This window comes from Protomyctophum bolini, assembly GCF_963924005.1.
Source record: "Protomyctophum bolini genome assembly, chromosome: 10".
Classification (NCBI taxonomy): domain Eukaryota; kingdom Metazoa; phylum Chordata; class Actinopteri; order Myctophiformes; family Myctophidae; genus Protomyctophum; species Protomyctophum bolini.
The window spans coordinates 16,406,441-16,423,947 of record NC_137871.1 but is presented as its reverse complement, the minus strand read 5'-3'; the positions used below and the strand labels follow the sequence as shown (position 1 = coordinate 16,423,947).

The 17,507-nt window shown below is 42.1% G+C and overlaps 1 protein-coding gene across 1 annotated transcript in view; it reads right to left on the bottom strand.

Moving 5' to 3' along the window:
- Window positions 1-246: 246 nt before the first annotated feature.
- The window catches only part of jakmip1 (janus kinase and microtubule interacting protein 1), a 34,515-nt gene continuing 17,254 nt past the window's right edge, over window positions 247-17,507 (bottom strand). The window contains exons 8-22 of the mRNA XM_080774774.1: window positions 16,473-16,643; window positions 15,414-15,476; window positions 13,733-13,861; window positions 12,810-12,938; window positions 12,264-12,347; window positions 11,023-11,085; window positions 9,514-9,612; window positions 7,777-7,878; window positions 7,226-7,279; window positions 7,048-7,113; window positions 5,983-6,051; window positions 5,160-5,237; window positions 3,503-3,709; window positions 510-575; window positions 247-312 (exon numbers count right to left, since the gene is read on the bottom strand). Of these exons, the coding sequence (XP_080630900.1) occupies window positions 262-312; window positions 510-575; window positions 3,503-3,709; window positions 5,160-5,237; window positions 5,983-6,051; window positions 7,048-7,113; window positions 7,226-7,279; window positions 7,777-7,878; window positions 9,514-9,612; window positions 11,023-11,085; window positions 12,264-12,347; window positions 12,810-12,938; window positions 13,733-13,861; window positions 15,414-15,476; window positions 16,473-16,643 (1,431 nt within the window). The 3' untranslated portion in view covers window positions 247-261. The remainder of the gene's footprint in view (window positions 313-509; window positions 576-3,502; window positions 3,710-5,159; window positions 5,238-5,982; window positions 6,052-7,047; window positions 7,114-7,225; window positions 7,280-7,776; window positions 7,879-9,513; window positions 9,613-11,022; window positions 11,086-12,263; window positions 12,348-12,809; window positions 12,939-13,732; window positions 13,862-15,413; window positions 15,477-16,472; window positions 16,644-17,507) is intronic.

Genomic DNA, 17,507 nt, shown 5'->3' with positions numbered 1-17,507 from the left:
CATAATTAGTACAAACAGAGCGATGACGATGATGATGAATGTATAAATATTATTTATACATTCATCATCATCTCACCTCTGCTTGTACTAATTATGTTGATTTAAATGTCTTTCTAGTGGGATGCACTTTAGTAAAAAATAATTTAGTAAAATAAAGAAATGCAAATGTGCCTGGACAATACAATTCTACATTAAGTCATTTTGATTTGTGAAGTGATGATTGTTATTGAATATACCTGATATCGGTCCACGTCTCCTGGATTAAGGCCAAAGAATAAATGCTAAAGAGAAAAACAAAAAGAGGAACAAAAACTAAAGAAACACAAAGGGTTTAACAAACAGGCCAAAAGAAAAGGAAGACAAAGATCATCAATATGCATAATAGTATCATCAGTCTGTCTCTCTTAGTATGCATTCTGTAGCTAAACCATCTGTCCAACATGCATGCTTATTTCTATCAGCCAATGACAAAATGTATTCCCAGAAAAAATAAGTAAAATTACAAGTACCTTTTCCTCTATGTCCTTTACTTGTCTCTTTTGCATATCAATCCTGCCCTCCAACTCCCTAATTCTCTGCAAGGCAAACAAGACAGGAATAGTGAAATGCTGGCCAGCATACTGTAATGTATGTAATGTATGTTTACATGGCAAACATTGTTATTTTTCAGGAAATGGAAAAAAGAATCACGTGTTCCAATGTATACAATGTAGTCATAAAACCCACAGACACAGACATAACCATGTTCAACCCGGTATCCCTACATTGGACATGTCATAGGTGAAAATGTCAAATTTTCTAAGTTATTTCTAAATATTTCAACAATTTAGAAAATAGCTGATCTACAAAATCACAATGCATCACAATATGGTGAGTTGTGAGCTTGCGTTGCGAAAAAATAGAGATACAAGTTTCCCAAATGTGATGATATGAGATGTATTACACAGCAGGGAAACAGCTGCTTAAATGTAACCGTTTCATTCTGTTTTATTGAAAGGGCAACTGTGTGGTGAAACAGATAATGAGAATGTTAAGCAAGCCAACCACTTCTGCATCTACGCCAAAATCCTGCCTCCTTTCCACCATGCCCTCGGTCTCCATGGCAGCTGTTGCCCAGCGTCAAGTAAAGCTCAATTTATGCTCGGCCACGCGCCGAGAAAGGCAGAGAATAGCAGACCTACAAGCTCACAACGCGTCGCATCCGTGACGCGTTGTGAGCTTGTCTGTTGGCTATTCCTGCCGTGAGACACCGCCGCGTGACGAAGCATGTATTGGGCTTAAGAATGGGCTGTCATGGAAACTGGAATGCCAGATCAGTGAAAGGAGGAAGTGACTTCATCTGTGAGATGTAAAACCCGAGTGGCTCATTTGCACACTGGGAGAAAGCGGATTAACTAACAAGGCCCTGTAAACAGTGTTCTTGGCTACAGTGAACATGTCTCATCGAGCCACTAAAATCCTCCCTTTTGTTCAACCAAAATATGCCTTTCCAATTTGTTTCAAAATAAAGGGATTTCAATCTACCCCTTGCAAACAAACTAAGATCAGCGTGAAATCGTTAAACTGAAACGGGAGCTTTTTATCTCTGAATGAAGGAATGGACCTGCTTGTTTCCAATGAGGCAGGTCCAAAATTGGGTGTAAAAAAAAGAAAGCCATTCACTAACACATTTTCTGAGCACATTGAACCTAAACAAAGTGAAGGTACTTCCAGTAGGCTCACTATACCATATAGAGTCAGCTGGGAGACTTTGAGGGGGTGAGGGTGTAGCCTATATAAAGACCTACTGTACAGGCGTAAGCGTAACTAACCGGTAATACTTTTATTGGACTTTGAAGTGGGAAGAAATTCAGAATGTTGTAAAAGTTAAATGGTCTACAATTTCTATAGCACCTTCATCTAAAGCGCTTGACCAACCAATGTTGGAGGCAACCATGCAGGGTACCACCCTCACCGGGCGAGTGTCTTGCTCAAGGGACACGAGAAGCCAGGGATCGAACGGAGAACCTCACGGCTCTCAAACAGCCACGTCACTGTCTTCCTCTATGTTTAACGTGGCGGAAGTTGCTTTAATTTCATTCTATTAAGTTCTGTGCAGAAGACAGAAGACCAGTGACCTGTTGAAAATACTTCTGAATATCTCATTAGCCTGGACCGCAGGTAAACACCGTACACATTGTCCATGTTATTCCTCGTGTTTTGTCCTTCTATTGATAGGTTAGTATAGTTTGTGGTCAGTTAGGTAGATGAGTTAAGGGGTAAGGGACATCATGGTAATGTTAGCGACAAGTGTTTCAAATGAGTTTGGTTGATCCCTTCAGTGCATCCAGGGAATGGGGTCACATGACTATTATGAGGGTTGAGGAGTGAAGGGATGCAGCACACACACACACACACACACACACACACACACACACACACACACACACGTGTGGTCACAGCTCACAGGTAGGGATACTGCATCTTTTTCTCCACACCAGAGCTTTGGTGATTGCAGGTTGTTGTCTCAGGGCCAGTGGTGGAAAGTACATTTACAGAGGTATACTTTTACTTTACTATTATTTCCATTTTTCAATACTTCTAATCCACGACATCTCAGGGGCAAATATTTACTCAATTATCTGACAGCTTTATTGCTAGTTTCTTTGTAGATTTAAATTATTATTATAACACATACATTAATCACCTTAATTTATACTTCAGCTATTCAAAAAATAAATCTACAAGCTCATGTCACGTGTGAGCTTGTAGATCAGCTATTTGACAAGTATATTTTGATGCCAATAATGTTGTACTCTTAAGTAAAATTTTGAATGCAGACTTTTTTTTTAATTATATATATTGTGCTATTACTACTTTTACTTCTTAAGTTAACCCATTATCATTACCGGTATCATTTTACATTTTTGCGTCGGCTAATAAAATATAATTGCAAATATACAAGCTCACACTGGTATTTTAGAAAATTCTTGTTTGAAATATTTTGAATAATTTTGCAGCAAAACACACACATATATATATATATATATATATATATATATATATATATATAGACAAAAAAGGGACTCCTGCACATCCAAAAAGACCCAAAGACTTTTTTTAATTTGTAGAATGGGCCTCAGGTTTTAATGGGTTAAGCTAGCCTGTTCCACCACTGCTCATGCAGACAGGGCCTTACCTGCTGGGCCTGCTGGAGCAGCTCCATGTCAGGGCCTTACCTGCTGGGCCTGCTGGAGCAGCTCCATGACAGGGCCTTACCTGCTGGGCCTGCTGGAGCAGCTCCATGACAGGGCCTTATCTGCTGGAGCAGCTCCATGTCAGGGCCTTACCTGCTGGGCCTGCTGGAGCAGCTCCATGTCAGGGCCTTACCTGCTGGAGCAGCTCCATGTCAGGGCCTTACCTGCTGGAGCAGCTCCATGACAGGGCCTTACCTGCTGGGCCTGCTGGAGCAGCTCCATGACAGGGCCTTATCTGCTGGAGCAGCTCCATGTCAGGGCCTTACCTGCTGGGCCTGCTGGAGCAGCTCCATGCGCTCCTGTAAGATCTGACTGTCAAACTGCCGGCTCTGCCGGAGGATCTGCCGCCGCAGCTTGTCCACGGCCAGCCTCAGCTCCTCCCTCTGCCTGTCTGTCAGCGACTCGGCCACGCCCCCGCCCGGCTGCTCCTGCTGCAGCGCGCTATACAGCGTGGCCTCCAGCTCATCGATCCGCTGCGGGCGGCCGCCGGACCAAGTAGCACACACACACACCACACACACAGGTTCATAAACACCTACACCAGGGTTATTATAGTTCAGTTAACTAAAACTATAACAAAAAACAAACACAATTTAGTTACCCGAAATTAAAATTAAAATAAGGCTTTACCAAAAAAATAATAACTGAAACATTGTCCTTATAGTCTAGAAACAGCAGGAATAGCTGATCTGCAAGCTCATAAGGCGTCGCATTGCAGCACTTTGTGAACTGCCATTTTCGATATTTTTCTGAGCTTTTTTAATCTTGCCCCTGAATTCCCCATTATTTCAGTACAATTTACTAACACTAAAATGTATAAAACTAAACTAAAATTAAGCCTTTTAAAAATAAATAAAAATAAACTACTAAACCCAGAAAAGTATCAAAACTAAACTGAAAGTGCAAACAAATTTCAAAACGGGAATAAAATAATAAAACAAATAAGGGAAAACTATAATAACCTTGGAACGCACACACACATACACGCACACGCACGCACATGCACACGCACACGCACGCACGCACGCACGCACGCACGCACGCAGTAGCTACACCGTAATAAGAAATATGGAATCTGTACGTCTGAAAGCGTATACCAGTGGAACCTTACGGGTACATTTTGTTCCATTTGTACACTCTGTTAAATTAACACAGTCTACAGTGTAGATTGGGGTCCCAGAGGAAAACATTATAAACTGCTAAAATCATTCCTGTAAAGTCGTACCATAAACACAAACCAACGCAGAAGCAACTGACCAAGTCAAATGGTTTAAACCCACGTGGAGAGTGATGCAAGTAAGTTATTCTCTTCGGCTATTGGAGTCAGTGAGGTTTTAAATCAAGATAACAGAAGAGGGAAATCTGTTCATTATTGCCCATACTCTTGTTGAGCTCCAGAGTAAAACTGATTTAGACCAGTGATTGGCTTTATTTGACATAACACAGCCAATAGACACCAGTGAACCAGCAGCCAAGCGCCCCAGATAAGCCCCTGGTGTCTATCTATCGTTAACAGAGCACAGGACTTTATTGGTAAAAGATGCAGTATCCCAACAAAACATGACAAGTTTACCGTTATGGTGTGAATAGGGCGGATGATGTATGATGGATTCTATTTCATGCTTTAAGCAAAATGCACATCTAAGTCAGTGCTGAAATATTGTATAATGAAACCATTTGGCCTTTACTACGGTCAAGAAATTGTGTTTTTTTTCAGTGGTGGAAAAGGTACTCACATATTTTACTTAAGTGAAAGTATCAATACTGCAATGTGGAATTACTCTGTTAAAAGTAATAGTACGGAATTCAATATTTACTTTACCTATGCAGACATCTTTTTTTTTTAAATACGACAAAACTGTATTTAAGTACAGTTACTTTATACCACTGCTAGAGAACTCCAAAATGTTCCAGGCTCCGTACCATGTAAGCCTGGTCCAAAGCCTGCTTCCTGTAGTCCAGCTCTTCTTCCAGGAAGCCCTTCTGTTTACTGAACAGATCCTGGAGGAACCAAAGATAAATAATTAATTCAATTTAGGAAGATACACTATCCCAATTGGAGCCACTAGAGGCGAAATGGTAACCTGGTGAACCACCCACCCCTCCCCAGGGAGGTGAATGTCCAATGTTTACTGGTGCTAGATCCCGCAAGAGTGTGTTGCTGGGACAGAGAAAGGTTGATAATGAAGTAGATCTTTCTCCTGATTTGTCTCTGACGACAGCTACTACACACAAAGTAAACCATCTTGCTATTTTAGTCTTGCAGAAGTACATGGCATATATATATATATATATTTTTTTTTAAAGATATTTTTTTGCGACTTACGCCTTTTATTGGTTTTTTTGAAGGGAGAGAGATGGGGGAAGACATGCAGTAAAGGCCGTGTCGGGCTCGGGAGTCGAACCCGCGGCACACTGCGACTGGATTACCAGTCGGGTGCCCAGGCGGTTACGCCACCGCCTGGGCCCATGGCATATTATTTTAACACAGGACATGTCATCACAACAGGAAGGCCCAATACATACAGTATCAGGGGATATAGGTTGGGCAGGATTTTGCATCCTAGAGACAGATCCTTTTTGACATAAATGGATTGATGAACGCATAATCACATAAAATGCCCGTTTTGAATAAATCTGAAGTTATACTGTTAATGCTCCGGGTCTAAATTGATTTAAAGGAAATCCAGTTTGAGTATCAGACTATGCCTTTTAGGATCTGGAACTAGCTGAATCTGTCTCTCACCTTGTCGTTCTCCAGGTCTATCATCTTCTGAGTAAGGGCAGCCTCTGTGTTGTCTATCTGCTTCAACCACTGGAGGGGACAAAGACACAGAGATTGATTGATTGAATACATTATTAGTCAGAAATGTAAACAGCATGTGGTACAGTAGGACATTAAAGCTAAAAGGATAAAACGAAAAAAAATGGGTTTTCATTGTAGTCCCTTTCAATTCATCAACATAGCATACAATAATGTACAGAAGAGATGGGAAAATGACAATTATATCCCCTTTTGGTCTCCTGGGTCCTGATGATAGACTGTAAAAAATATGGACAAAGTGTTCCCCGGGTCTAACATGAACGTAAAATGAAGCCTGTCAGTCCTTGAATTGTAAATCGCCATCTTTTTAGATCCGTTTGGGCCCAGCTGGCCCATTGGCTGGCCCAGACAACGAGGCGGGACTTCCCCCCTTCTTCTTAGTTGGTTTTTATTTTGACTCGAGTGGGTGGGGAATCCCGATCATAGACTGTAACGGTAGCCACGCCCCTCAGAACATATGCGACTTTATGGTAATTTTTTTAAATAAATGGGACCATCATTTTCCAAAAAGAATATTATCACATTAGAAATGAGACTTTAAACTAGTGACTGGAAGCAGAAAGTATTCATGACCATGTTTATTAAGGTAATGCAGTCTAGGTGAAGTTGGGCCCAAATACATGGACTTCTATGGGGCTATGGTTTTTTTTGGGCCCAATGACAGCGCCACAACAGGCCATTATACAGGCCATTATATGAACTTTCAGGAAATCCCGATTTCCTCAGTGGCTTCACAAAATATCTGTCTGACTGCCCCCCTGGTCCTGATAGATGTTTGCTACATTTAGAAACAAAAGTGGCACTGGTGGTACCACCAGGAGCCACTTGTTGTATGAAAATCACACCCGTGTGAACTGAGTAGTGCAGCCCCCCCCCCCCCCCCCCCCCATTACACTTGTTTACAAGAGGGTCCACCATGTTCAATTCATCAAAACATTTAGAGACGTACAAATAGACACTTGACAAAGAACAGAACAGGTAACTGACCTTCTCACACAGGGAGAGCACTGTTCCTGCCTGGATCACTGCTACTTGCTCTTCATTGCGGAGATTCTATGGAAAACACCACAAGCTACTATTAGTATCAGGGTCAAAGGTCAAATACAAGGTAACAGATGGATATCATAGAATTCCATTAGCCGTCTATTAGTCTAGTATAACTCACCCCATTGTCTCCCAGGATATCCAGTTTTTTCATCAGTTCAGGAATGACCACATCCTACAGTACATAGATTCAAATCCACACATCCCATGTTACTCACTGACTGTGGAGTCCATGTCAGGGTCTGAACCTTGTAACGCTGATGTTTCTGTTTACTGTATACATTTCATGTGCTGCTGTGTAATGGACAGTGAGTGATTGTGCAAATATATTAATACAAGTATATTATTTGTATTTGTATTGTAGAATGAATATGATCGTTTTAGCTGCCATTTGTGGAAAATTGTATGGGAAAAATAATTTCACCCAATCCTTTTCACCTGTAAACATGTGATGTGTGGCGATACATTTCAATTTTAAGTAGAATACTGCAGTACATGTGCTGAGGGAAAGAATTAACACATTTTATCAATAAGACTAACAGATGAAACACTTTTGATCCAGTGCAGGTATCTGTTGTCTTATACGTACAGTATACATTTTATCTGACTTTTGTTCGTCACTATTTTGATGAATGTTTTGGTGCATCTTTGCTTCATGTAAGTATGTGTCACCTTGACCCCCTCCTGGCGACAGTAGATCTGCAGGGCACTGCTGCTGTTTTCAGGGAAGGCAGACATGTGGAGGTTGAGGGCCGGAGATCTGCGCTCCCTCTCCTATAGAGAAGATAGGGCCATGTTACACATCTCTCTCACACACACACGCACAACTACACACAGGTTTTCTCTTGGTGAAACGCAAGTCTATTACAGTGGTTCCCAAATCGTATGTGAAGGCATATTGGTGAGACAAGTCCAGGTGTGCCTTGGATTCGTTGTTTCTCTCCCTTTTCTTTACAATAGAGGATATGCGTATGCATTAAGTTAGTGGCAAATTGAGTGGTAAAGTGAGTAACGATCAGATAGGACTTTTCTGTTTGGACTGTCAAGGCCAAAAAGTAGTTTTTTGACACTCTGTAGGCGTTTCCACATAACTTCCAGTTATGATGATGTCACACACATACCCTGAGTCTATATCCGTACTTTGTGGGCACTCGTTCCCCAATACATGGCAAATTCTATACCATAAAAATACTAACATTTCAGCCCGGTGTCACTAATTGGGGCATCATAATTATGTTAGGTTATGTAAAAAATAAATGTTTAAATTTTCTTTCACCACATTTGTTCGAAAACAGTGAAAATAGGCCATCTACGAGCTCACAACGCATCACGGAACATGCATATCTTCCATTTTCCTAGTACAAGTGTGCCTTTTTAATTGCCCAGCCTAGGACACAAAAGTTTGAAAACCACTGCTCTTGTATAAAATGTATTATAAATGGTGCTCTGCAGTGAGGGAATGAGCACGACATGTAATGAGGATTGGGAAGTGGGTGATTGTAGGATGAAATGTACTCACATGGTCACGATCTGCCCAAATGGTACAGTGGGTGGAAATGCACGGTTTTAAACGGGAGATGCAAACCAAAGCAGTTGGATCTTGAACACGCATGCTAAAACTCAAGATAAAGATTAATGTTGGGAACGCCATCACTGTAAATGATGTTCTGTCCATGGATTAGTTAGAGCACCATGTAGATACAATAACTAACTGATAAACTATAGGTGGTGTGAATTTTGATTATTGAACCGATTGATAAACACCTGTTATCAAGCTTCTTTCTATGTCTGCACTTGCCAGTTATAGAACCACAAAGTTACAGATATGACAGCTTTTCATTGCTGCAATTAACTATAATCAGTAAAACAGATATAATCCAAAATGAATGGCAGACATACAGTACAGTATGAGATATGATGATCACTTGAGAACAACAAATGTGCACTGGCTATAAACATGGAAAACATTTAAAAATGAAGAAAAATACATGCAAGGATGTGAGGCACAAAATCAACAGATAGATATGGGTTGTACGGTAAACTTAAATACATTTTTATTCCATTAAAATTATATTCATCTCAACATAAAATCATAAAAGTAAAATAAAAAACAAGACATTCCAGTTCAGTTGAGGGGGTCGTGGGCAGGCAGATGACATGCTAAAGGAGCTACTGTGGTTACATACAGTGAAAAACGGACATGTGTCTCTGTCTTTGTATTGACCATATGCAACCCGGCAGCCACTTAGCTCCTCCGTCATACTCGGAAGCAAAAAAGAGGTTGCTGTATCGATATGGTCAAAGTGTGTCTATCTGTCTGCTTGGTCACTGTATGTAGGTCCTGCATCTGGAGGTGTGATTGTTGCTGTCGGCCCCTGGTGGCAGCTTGATGGGGGTGCACTCTCTTACTTCCAGCTCCAGGACTCGGAACTCCAGCAGCTCATTCTGGTCCCGTGCATCCTGGACCTCCGCCTGCAGCCGAGACTCTGCCTGCTGCAACGCACTCATCTGCGCACACGCACAAACACACCACCTTCACAATGAAATGGCTTAATAAGGCCGCAGTCCTACTAGAGCTCTTCCTGAACGCTGTGATGTCCTTGGTGTTGTTGATTGTTGTTGATTGGAAAAGGATTTGCTTGCCCAGTGTGCTATTCTGCTATATAAAAGGTGACTTGACTGTTTCCTCCTACCTTAACCTATTAAGATCTGAGGCCGATTCTACAAATGCCTTCTAAATCAGTGGTTCCCACACTTTCAAGATCTTTCAAAAATTCAAGAAAAAAATATAAATAAATGGATAGCTTTTTTTTATATCCATATATAAAATGACAGATGCTTTCCTAGGTTTAATGGGTTAACGAATAATCATTGAGTATTATTATTATATATAGAGGAAGAATTTCTTGAAGAAAGTGTTAAAATGCTCTTGTTCTGCGAAAACACTCCACAGTTGATTAAAGGACAATTCCGGAGTAGCCGTTTTCTTAACGTAATCTGACAAAAAGTGAAATATTATATAACATCCAGAGCGCAGCCCAGCACAGCCCAGCGTGCTGGGTCTTAGGCAAAATCGCCTATTTAGATGCATTTAGATCACTTGAAAAAAACAAAAAATTGTACATGTCTTTTATAAAGACCAAAGACGTACAGACATGTTATGTCCCAACGGGGCTTCTAAGGCGAGAGAGTCTCATAAGACCCAGCACACCCGGTCTGAGCTGCGCTGCACTCTGGTAATGTAATAATTCACGTGTTCCACTCGTTATTGGATATATTAACGTCAGATTTCGGTAAGAAAAACGACTACTCCGGAATTCTCCTTTAAGCATTCCAGGTTGGCACCTTAGGACCACCTAATTCATAAACATTTCATATTATGCTGCCTGGTACATGCACAATATTTAAAATTTATTTATTTATTGAACACACACCTTATGTACATTTGATATTGTTGTTTTGTTATTTGAAATTTTCCTTTTTACCCCCTCTACTCAATTTTGGTAACGGCACTTCCTGGAAGCTTGTATAGAAAATAATTTCCAAACCTATAAATGTGTGATGTGACTGAGGATGGGGGCCTGGGAAACACACTGGTTTCCCCTACCGAAAGCAAACAAACTGTCTCATCACCGCTTAATAATTTTTACATATGAATGTACAGGGAGGTGGTCGTATAATGCAAGAAGTCATTTTTTTCAAAAAATTGTGGCACTGACTTTAATTAAGTGTATTCAAAGAGCTCAAGAACCTGATGTTGGATAGGAAATTGTGGAGGGCAGCGATCCAGGAATCCCAAGTTGGTATTGGCTAGACCTCACTCTCGCAGCAACTAAGTGTATTCATCGTGCCATCACCTAAAATTATTTTGAAACTATTGCACCACTAAAAGCTTTTGCGTTGATGGTGAGAACGTACCTTTTCAAGGAGTTCTTGGTTAGTCCTGAGAAGGTACTGCTTCTCCTCAATCCATTTGGAGTCCTGCCATCAGAACCATAAAAGCACAAAGCCATCATGTAAAACACTCAGACACACACAGTGTACCGTTAGATGTACAAAGAACCCAAGCTCACAGGAATGAATGAGTGTAATAATAAGTATAACTGAAATAAACAAAACCATCTACAGTATACCGCTCGTGCATGCAGACAAAGACACGCAAACGGGGAGAGAATGGCAATAACTCAAGTTTATTGATCAACAGGGAGGGACAGTCCACTACCGTGATTACAGATGAGTGAGAGTTCCATTAGCAGTCATTCAGTGTTCACATAAACAGAAGAACAGGGTTAACAAAACGCCAATGCCAGCACACAGTGAATCAAGCCACAGAGGAACAGGCAACATGCAGTGAAGATGCAGTGACAAGCAAAAGTGCAAACTCATTCAGAACAAAGGAAGGAGATATGAACTTAAATATCATTAACATTCCTCATTATTAATTTATTATAACCTCTCGTTAAAGTGCTCCACACGTCGCCCGGCTGGCTAGGCAGCCTAGGTGCCCAGACGGTTGAGCTAACCTACAGTAGGCTGCCAAGCCAGCCGGATGGCATGCCGCGGGCTCGACTCCCGAGCCCGACGGCCTTTGCCGCGTGTCACTCCCCATCTCTCCCCCCTTTCCTTTTACTGTACCCTACTAATTACTCCTAATTTCTAATTACTGTACCCTATCAATAAAGGCACAAAACACCAACAAAATATCTTTAAAGTGCTCCACAGCAAGATCTCTTAATATTATTAAGCTTCTCCAACAAAAGCTAATATTGTGCACCGTAACTCAAAAAATGTGGCTTGGTTCTCAGTCAAACTGATTTATCATGAACTTTTGTTAGAAATGAATGAATTGAGATTCATTCATGTCTGTTTGTACATCTACAACTAAAGTGAAGTACGATCAAATTACATCATATCAATGTTTTTATTGTGTAAACAGATCAAATTGGATTCGGTCTCCCGTTGAACTGCTGAATTTAAAACCCAGAAAGAAAAAGAAACCAATGAGGAGAAAGGGCATGCCGCATGCGTGGAGCATGATTAGGAGGAGCAGGGTTGTGACATCACAGGAGTCTGCAGCACACCCTGTGGGCATAGTGCCAGGCCAGGAGCAGAGCGGCCAGACAGACAAGGAGCAGGGCCAATGAGGACGTCTTTGTTACCTGCCCCCTCTCCGCCAGGGCCTTCTCCAGGTCAGCCATCTTTGCCAGGCAGCTGTTCAGTTCTGCCTGCAGCTGCTCACGCGTCTGTGGGTGGGTCAATATTCACCAATTAGGGAGCCAGTGTGGACATCGCCACGGCAACAAGTTAACAGTGGGACTGATGATGCCTGGCGTTCCACCATGTGGCGGAGAAACTATAAAAAGGCATTGTGCACATTGTCACTCAATGGAAATAGCAGATCTAGAAGCTTGCAAGCTGCACAATGAGTTGCGAGTTGTGAGCTTGTAGATCAGCTAGCGACATGCGCAGTGCGCAACCAAGTAGAAATCTAGCTTAAAGGTATACAGGAAGTGTGCATGACAATTAATCACTGTATTTAAAGCTTTTTGTAAGAGATGCTGCTTGGTTAAAGGCTTACAAGACTCTTTATGGGGAAAGGGGTGGTGTCAGAAGGTCACGCCTGATAAAGACAGCTGTGAGTGTACTCACCCTGGCCTCCCTCTCTGCTCCTGATAAAGACTCAGGTCAGCTGTGAGTGTACTCACCCTGGCCTCCCTCTCGGCGTCCAGAGAGCCCCCCGCCTGCTCCTGCAGGAGGGCATAGGCACGCTGGAGGGCCTGGTACTCCCTGGTGAGCTGGCGGAAACGCAGCTCTGACTCCTCGCGAGACACGCCCTGAGGAGGGAGGACACACACACACACACACTTTCATGACCTCCACCTCCTACTACACACACTCTTTTTATTGAGGGGCGATTTGAACATTACGTCATATGGCAGAAAAGTGTATTGGATTTTTTATGTTTGTTTAGACCACTTATGACGTAAATGGTTTGCTAGCCAGTTCTATGGACTTTAATGTCTGTTTAGGGCACTAAATGACTACGTAAGATGTCATGTGGCCGATATAAATACAGTGGGTGCTCCTCACTTCACACAGGTATGAGTTTTGAGAGGCGCTAGCCCCTCCTATGCCCAGCTTTCTGGGTTTGTGTGTATACAAACATCGGCTTGGCTGATCACCCCATAGCGATGATTTGATTAGCTGAGCAAAGTACATATGGAAGATAAAAGTGAGGGCAGAAAAGTGAAGACGCCAAAAGTGATAGGCCAGAATTACTTTTGTGATGATTTGATTGGCTGAGCACGGATTGTGATGCATGATGATAAGAGCGCCCCTCCTATGTCCAGCTTTTAGTGTGTGTGTGTGTGTGTGTGTGTGTGTGTGTGTGTGTGTGTTTGTGTCCTCAAACATTAAATTCCCATTGACAATTAATGGACAATTTTACGTCATAGTGTAAATTATTGATGACAAAGCAACATTGATGACAAAGGTGAGGACGCAAATTGTGATTGGCCGGAATGAGATTATGTACAATGATAAGAGCACCCCTCACTTCATACAGGTGTGATTTTCTTATTTTATGAACAGTTGAATAAAATGACTCCAAACAGAGGGATTCTCTTACATCTTCAAGGTCTTCCTCTGGTGTGGCAGGGGTGCGGTCTGTCAGGTCAGTGTTATAGGAGGTCAGAGAGGAGGTCTCAGAATCTATCGACTCCTCATCAAATCCAAAATATGTCTCCACAACATGCCTCTATGAGAGAAGAGAAAATACAAAGATACATGCTGTTACACTATATGAAAATCTAACAAGTTAAATCTGAGCCTTTCTGTGTGGAGTTTGCATGTTCTCCCCGTGTCCCCTTCGATTCCGCCTAGGGAGTCCTTCCACTCGCTACATCCAACCGGGGAAACTTTTGACAAAAAGCGGCTTGAAGGAAGCATGATGTCAGTCCATTACTCTCTCCAGGTTGGTAGAGAGAGTGTAGCACCCAGGATTACAGATTAGACAATTGACAATGGGTGAAACAAATGGGTTACAAATATCGTGGGATAAAAAAATATATAAGAGAATAGTGGAATAAATACAAATACTGTATACACACACTCTCACACACAGTGTCACCGCTTACCAAAACACACATCAACAGGTGCTGCTAAAGTCTATTACTCATTCTAAAACTGATCATTCCAGTCCTGGATTCTGAGTTCTGTTAATACTCGCGCCAAGAAAGTGAGAAGCATGTTGTGCATCATATGCCATTCTACAATCCAGGGTAAACCACAGCCTCTGGTGCCTCATTGCTTTAATAACACATCAAGCATCCAATAAAAAAACCCATCCCACATTATTTCTGATCCTCAAGTTGATGCTGTCAACTCAGTACTGTATCTCAGTTCTAAAGAAACAAGACCAAAGACCAAAAACCAACCAAATGGACCAGGTTTTTAGGTGTACTACATACATAATACTGTACATATCCTGTGCTTACCATCGTGCTTATAGGTCATCTCTTGGCAGCCAGAGAAGTAGAGGCAGACCAGCGCACACAGGCAGATGAAGGCGGAAAAATAGAGTACGAGGAGGATGTACTCCGACATACTACACTAGTACAGAACCCAATGCCAATCTATACGGGAGCTGTGCACAACACCTCTACCGTCCATGGACCTGTGCCAGCAGATCTATACCACGCACAACAATCCTTCAATGCTAAGTTCAACGACTGTTTAGCCAAGTCAAACACCCACAACGACACACACCCACAACGACACACACACACACACACACACACACACACACACACACACACACACACACACAGTGAAGAATCAGATCCTTCAAGAAGGCTCAGAGTAGACTCAAAGTAGATTCATGGCTCTCGTCAGATCTGTAGTCAGGTGAGGTCTTTAAATTGTCGAGCTACCTCCAGGTAGAAGGCACAGTTCTCAAAGAAGATAAAACTGTCGACAATGACTGGATCCCATAAATGATGGAGGGGGACAAAAATGGTGTGTTGCATGTTCAGACTCCTCCTCTCCTAGCAACAGCACTGACTCTGCAAAGTCCCCGATGAACCATCCCAATTAAAACACACAAATTAACTAACTAGAGCATCAACACACCCCAGGTAGGGTGGTTGCTATGTGACAACCCACTGGAGTAACTGTCTGTTTGCACACACACACACACACACACACACACACACACACACACACACACACACACACACACACACACACAAACACAAACACAAACACCACACCACACCACACCACACCACACCACACCACACCACACCTACTTTTTTTGAGAGGTTGAGAGGTTTCCTTTTGTTTTTTTTGCTGATCATCAATCGGTCACGTTCCTAAAGAGAAACATATAGAGGAGAAACGCAAGTAAGCAGAGGTTCCACCATCACCCATGGGCATCCGTATTTTGGGCATTTCATTATATCCGTCCTATTTTAATGTATATACAACGCATTGCGTCATCGAGAGCCTGTAGATCACGGCGCAACACCATTGTACGATGTAACACAAATCAGGCTTAAAGCTGCTCCATGTAACTGTCTTGTTCTCCCGGATTTGACAGCTGACATGTTTACCACTGACTGAGCTAATAACTGCAGCTCGCCTGCTTGGAATTTAACCTGAAGATGAATAAGTTAACCACATGGGAGCCAACCCAGGACCAAGCTCTAGATGTGGTTCCCAAATGGTGTGACAACCACACATTATTATTGCAATATAACTGTAAAAGAAAACCTATGTATATATCCTATATAATGGCTTAAGGGAGGACAGGCTGGTTGGTGGGCGTCTCACGACCCCTGCCCCGCCCCCCTCCCCACCCCCAATACAAATTGACTGCTACAATAACCTTAATAATAGCATCATAAAAAATACTGAAACGAGATATAATCATTAATGAAAGTTTATGCATGTGTACTATGTAAAATCTTAATTCCCATTATCCAGCCTATTTTTATCCTATTTTTTGGGGGAACCCGAAAAGAATTTGGCAACCCCGGTCGTGACCCACAGGTTGAGAACCCTTGACACAGTTGACCTGTGTGAGTTCATAATTATCTGTGATATAGTTGACCTGTGTGAGTTCATAATTATCTGTGACATAGTTGACCTGTGTGAGTTCATAATTATCTGTGATATAGAGTTGACCTGTGTGAGTTCATAATTATCTGTGATATAGTTGACCTGTGTGAGTTCATAATTATCTGTGATATAGAGTTGACCTGTGTGAGTTCATAATTATCTGTGATATAGTTGACCTGTGTGAGTTCATAATTATCTGTGACATAGTTGACCTGTGTGAGTTCATAATTATCTGTGATATAGTTGACCTGCGTGAGTTCATCGATGATGCCACGTTGTTCGGAAATCTGTAGCTTGAGGAACTCCACTTCCTGCTCCTCGTGGGCGTGGCTTAGATCCGTCAGAGAGGTGGGACGCTTCAGCTGAGGCTGATGGGATTGCTGCTGAGACTGGTGCCGAGAGGAGGCGGCCTTCTCCTTCTGAGGTGGAAACATTGATTATGTTCTACTGTATCACCAGGGAAAGACAAATCTAATCATATGGTGCTACAACAGGCCGATCGTCATTTTGGCCTAGAACTCTTGAAGCATGGGTCATACAAAATTATTTTCCCCTTGGATTCCTTGGATCATTACGGAACACCCCATTACAAGGCCATTTCCATCTGCCAATTTAGCATTTTCTTTGCTGCTACTCCTGCCAAACCTCACCCAAATTGGACCAAATTAATGATCTCTGTAGTCATGTGTTTTCATTCATTCGACATTTTTTCCTTGGACCCGGACGCAAATTATAGGCCCCGTTTGTGCCAGGTTACATTTTCTTCCATAGTGTGTTTTCATCAACAAACACCTTTTGCTACTATTTGCTACCATTTTGTCCAAAACTCACACAAATCTGTACACATAATCAACTGGGGTCATGTGATCAAGATGTACGAGTTTGACTTCTCAGATCCCATTCCAAGTGTCTATGACCAAAGTTTGCGTCCCCTGGGTAGGCAACCGGGCCTGGCAGAGACCTATGCTCTAAGGCCAAACTTCCCAAACTTTTTTGGACCAGGTACCCCTTTTGGGGTAGATATTTTTCCAGGTACCCTCTCATCCTCGCAACACGGATAACAATATATTTACAACCACAAGCAGTGTTTCCTGCAGGAAAAAGCTTTGGCATGGTGCTGGGCACAGGCCGCAATCTTGATTAATTAATTAATTAATTAGATTAATTAATTAACAAGATTAATACATTAAGATTAATTTGTATTATTGCTCTTGTATTGCTATTGGAGACACTGGGGGGACACTGGGGGACACTGGGCAGGCACTGAGGAGGCACTGGGGAGA